The 5,254-nt window shown below is 43.1% G+C and overlaps 1 protein-coding gene across 1 annotated transcript in view; it reads left to right on the top strand.

Moving 5' to 3' along the window:
• The window catches only part of LOC108571191 (protein similar), a 32,940-nt gene that overhangs the window by 20,802 nt on the left and 6,884 nt on the right, over positions 1-5,254 (top strand). Inside the window, exon 8 of the mRNA XM_017933183.1 lies at positions 5,087-5,254. This exon is cut by the window's right edge and continues 352 nt beyond it. Coding sequence (XP_017788672.1) covers positions 5,087-5,254 — 168 coding nt within the window. The remainder of the gene's footprint in view (positions 1-5,086) is intronic.

The raw sequence follows: 5,254 nt of genomic DNA on the forward strand, positions 1-5,254 counted from the left end.
CCTCTATCATACGATACCCTCTTCTCGGTTCACACGACCATTGGTCTTCTTCTCTTATGCGAAAATTCGCAACTCTCTGTACTCGCTTCCTCTCGTCACTCGTCCTTCTGGTCGTCTCTTAACTTCCTAGTGACGTCACGTCGAGAGACGGTGAAATCGAACGTTGCCAATGTTACGTCTATTAAATTCTTCCCCGCGTTCGCGATTCGACGTCTCTTTCGCGAGAGAAATTTCATATTCGGTCCCGTTCGGCCGTCGAGGTTAGACGAGGCGAAGAAGAAAAATGAGATTTCCCCAGGAGAGGAGAATCGGAATGCCGCGGGAACGTCAAGTTCGCGGGTCGAACACCTTGCCGCCGCGCCAATCCTCACCTACGAGGTCACGTGGTTTATTTTCCTGCGTGAAAACACCTCTGCAGAATCCATCTCGCTCGCCAAACTCGAAACAGTCGAAGACGAACGACCCGTGGTCGTGCTAAAAATACTCGACACTCGAGAGCCGCGCTTTTTTATCGCGGGACCCGCGCGGCCGTTACGCAAGCTGGATTCGCGAATTCGCGGCCGCGAAATCCCTCTGTCGTCGAGAGGGACAGAGAGAGAGAGAGAAGGAACAGCTGTTGAGAATCGATCGACGAGACGTACGATACAGTGGGGGAGAGATGTGTTAAGGATGGATAAAATAGGAAGAAAGGAGGGAGGGATGTTGGCTACGGAAAGTCACGCGAGGCTTTTTATCTGTTTGCTCGTTCCATGGAGAATAACGCTTATTTGCGTACGGAGCAACCCCACACATTCCGCTACGTGATTTCTCCGTCTCGCGCGTGATTTCCACGCAGCCACGAGGCGGCTGCTGACCACGCTTGCTCCTCGATCGTCGTCCACGTTTGGGGTCCCGCTGGTCAATTTGCCACAATTACCGAGCCGTTGCGACTGGTTAAAGTTAGTTAGTGCTCGACTCGACTCGTACAAGCGCGCGCGACTACGTTGCACAGCCTCGCCAGAATCTTCTCCCTTGTTTCTCTCTCTCTCTCTACCGCCACTCTGGCCGCGTTTAACCCTTCAACTTTCTACTCGAATCGACCAAGTATCGGTGGAATAATCGTACACTCCGTTTTTGCGTTCGAATTGTCATTGTCGCGGAGAATTTTCTTTCGCTCTTTCAGTTTCGACTATCTGCTTGTGCTTTCTGGAATATTTCGAAGCACGAGGTATAGTCGGTGAAAGCGATAGAGCGAGGTCGTAATATCGGTCAAGCGTCGAAGTCGAGATAAGGAGCCAAGTACTAATTGGTTCTTCCGTTGCGGTGTATTGAAATATTGAAATTTATCATTTTTATCCTTTGATCGAATCTTCTAAGCAGAAATTCGAAATTTCGTACAGTCCTGGGCGTGGCTGTGTTAATCTTTGAATTACTATCTCACTGTGTCGATTCCACCGACTATACATCGCGAGTAAACATATTTTCCGGAGAACATTGAAATGGTTTCGTTAATGTTACTTAATTTTTGAAGTTGTTACGTGTTTAGACACTGTTCCAAGGATTAATTAGAGTGAAATTATGTCCCAAGTAACGAGCAGCTCTTTTTCGTCTTCTCTTTTTCTTCGATCCATGAAAATCCTTGGCGGCGGGTTTACATAGAGCGCGATTACGCGCGGCCAGCCTTAACCTTCGCGATAACCTATATCGAGAGCGAGAAAGCCGCAGCTCCAAGCCAGACCGCGACGTGTGAATCACTTTTATACGGTCCTCCTGATGGCGCATCTTTTGCTGAACGTTCGTTACCTAATTCATCGATCGGGATTAAACCGTTAATCCTTTCTCCTACCTCTTCTAGCAGAAAACGATCTACGAGTCTGCGTGCGGGTGTGTCTAGTGAATTAACGGAGCTTTCGCACAATGGCCACTCTATGCAACTCTGTCGTTCACGCGCACGCGGCAACGGCCCCTTTATCGTTGGAGCTTGCGAAACAGACGGGTGGTCCAGAACATTTTACTTCGTTAATTCGAGATACGAGAAAGTTATGACGCGAGATAAAGATTGAACCATTCGTCTAGGGTGAACTATTGGGTCATCCTGTGAGTTCGTGTCGAATTTTAGAATTTAGATCGATATTTCTGAGGCATCTTTCTATAAGTTTGTCTTCTTGTTTCGCGACATTTTCCTATTTTTGTTTTTTGGTAAGATTATTATATCATCGCTATAGAATTTTCGTAGATCTTCATTAAAGAAATTTGGTAAATGAAAACGCAAATGCCTTCTTGTTCCACATTGTCCTATTTTTTTTTTTTTTTTTTTTTTTTGGCCATTGCATCATCGCTATACACTATAGAATTTTCTTAGATAAGTGTCTTCTTGTTCCACATTTTTCTATTTTTTTGGTAAGACAATTGTATCATCGCTACAGAATTTCCTTAGATCTTCGTTAACCCTAGAGCGGTCTTCGGGTCTTTTTTGACCCACCGCCTTTTTATATTTTTAGTCATTTTTGCTGTTGTCAAGTTTTTGTTCCTTACCATTATTTTAAACGTTTATTGTCTAGGTTCATATGTCGCGTTGGAAACAAAAATTGTTTCACATAAGGTCTTAGATCCTTTTTCACCCAAAAGTCTTAAGTTAAAGAAATTTGATAATTGAAAACATAAGTGTCTTCTTGTTCCACATTTTCCAATTTTTTTTTTTTTTGCTAGACCATGTAGAATATCCTCAGATTTTCATTGAAATATTTCTCGCATCCGACACGAACATACAGGATGACCTACTAATTTTCGAAAATGTCAATTCTCACTCTTTCGTTCCAACACGTTAACAAAGAACAATTTCTCCGACGCTCGTTTCCATATAGTAGACGTCTGTTTTCGGCGTAAGAAGAGTAATTACCTATCAGAAGCAGCCGATAGAGCAGCTCTCGAAAGCCATAAAATCTGACCGTGGTTAATGGCAAGTTTAAGGATAAGCCACGGTCGAATGCCAGTCGCATGTCTCGAATCGCGAAGGGGAGAGAAGAATGTTCATTGAGGGAACCCGTTTCGGAGCACGCGTTCTCTCCTCTCGCAGGCTCCCGTTTCTGATCGAGCGTAATTGTTACGTAAGGGGGACGTCGCGAGGCTAAAAGCCCGTGGCCATGTGCTTGGGTCTCGCGCGCGTACGAGGGTCAGGACCTGAACCAACCACACGGAGAGTGCACAGGCGTGAGGGGAACGTGAACGGTGAGCCCGTTCGAACGTTTTAACTAGGCCGTACAGCAGTTCGCATACGAAACACACACGGCGGCGTACTTTATACTTTCTCTGACGTCGTTCTCCACGTTTTTCCTACCGCCCGGTCGTTCTCTTACTCTCTCGGGAGCCACGTTCCGTTGTCGTCTTTATTACGCGTACGTACACCCCTGTCCGGGAGTATCGAGACGCTTATCGAATGTGAAACGAATTTGAATAATTATTAGAAAATTATTGGGATCGAAGGAGAATTGCTCAGCTTGAAATCTCGTGCAGTGGGTACAGTCGGTGGAAGAAATACAGTTCAGGAGTATTAGGACACTTGCTCAATGTGTAACAGATGTAAATAATTTTTAGAAAATTAGCAAGGTTGAAGGAAAATTATTCACCTTGAAATCTCGTGTAGTAGGTATAGTCGCTGGAAGAAATATAGTTGACTAGTATTGGGACACTTACCGAATGTGAAACGATTAAAATTATTGAGATTGCAAAATAATTATTCACCTTAGGATCTCATACAGTGGGTACAGTCGCTGGAAAAAATATAATTAATAAGTATTAAGACACTTACTCAGTGTGAAACGAATCTAAATAATTATTAGAAAATTATCGAGATCGAAGGAAAATTATTCGCCTTGACATTTCATACAGTGAGTACAGTCGCTGGAAGAAATATAGTTCTTGAGTATTAGGACGCTTACTCGATGTGAAATAAATCTAAATAATCATTAGAAAATTATTCATTTTGGAATCTGAAACAGAGGGTACAGTCGGTGGAAGAAATATAGTTCTTGAGTATCAGGATACTTACTCAGTGTGAAACGAATCTAGACAATTTTTAGAGAATTTTTAGGATTGAAGGAAAATTATTCGCCTTGAAATTTCATACAGTGAGTACAGTCGCTGGAAGAAATATAGTTATTGAGTATTAGGACGCTTACTCGATGTGAAACAAATCTAAATAATCATTAGAAAATTATTCATTTTGGAATCTGAAATACTGGGTACAGTCGGTGGAAGAAATATAGTTGACGAGTGTTAACACACTTACAGAATGTGAAATAATTAAAATTATTAAGACTGGAAAATAATGATTCAACTTGGAATCTCATATAGCGGGTACAGTCCCTGGAAAAATAATTATTAATAAGTATTAAGACACTTACCGAATGTGAAAGAATCCTAATTCTAGAATCTCGTAATACAACGAGTATAGTGATAAATTAAAGCATCAAGTAAACGACACCCATTGACGCAGCAAGATTGCGTATTTTTTATTTCACATTTCTCGATTAGAACTGAATCAACGCTCGGGCATTCTTCGTTCGGCCTTGACTGAGATTTCGGGTCCTTATCTTCTCGGGTTCCTGTCGATTCTCGATACGCTGGAACGTGTAAACTTTGACGATTTTACAGGAATCAAAGTAAACACGTTTCTGGCGCGGAGTGAAGGACCTGAAATCTCGACCAGGGCCGTACGAAGAAATGTTCCAAACCCGTTAGCAAACTTAACTTTACCGTCCAACTAAACTTTACGAAACATTACTACCTATTCAGACACAAGGGAAAGTTCCAAATAGTTTATCACACAAACTTTAAATATCGTAGCCCTGTACAAAATGTAATTTAAATGCAAACACCTTCAATTCTTCCAATACTTTCAAAAAAAAAAAAAAAATACTGCTCTCTGTCGTTATCTCTATCACGAGTGTGATTAAAACAAGTACACAGCTCCGTATCGCAATAAAATTTGTTCGAATGATTCAATCGGGATGGAGAGCGGAGCCGGTGCGATTAAATCGGCGAACGGAAACCGTGAATCGAACGCGCGTCACCAGTTTGCACCAGGTAGGATTTCTTCTGTTTTCAGCGGCGTGGAGCGCGAGGATGAGGTGTACAGTGCGCGGCAGCTCGCAGCACGAGACACCGAAGAGAAGAGGGCTGTGAAGCCAGAGGAGGAAGAACCGGCAGCAGCCGCCAATTCTGGCGTGGCCGTGCAAGTTGAGCTTCAACTTCAGGTGACCGCTACCAGCAACGA

The sequence above is a fragment of the Habropoda laboriosa genome, unplaced genomic scaffold, assembly GCF_001263275.1.
Source record: "Habropoda laboriosa isolate 0110345459 unplaced genomic scaffold, ASM126327v1 scaffold119, whole genome shotgun sequence".
Classification (NCBI taxonomy): Eukaryota; Metazoa; Arthropoda; class Insecta; order Hymenoptera; family Apidae; genus Habropoda; species Habropoda laboriosa.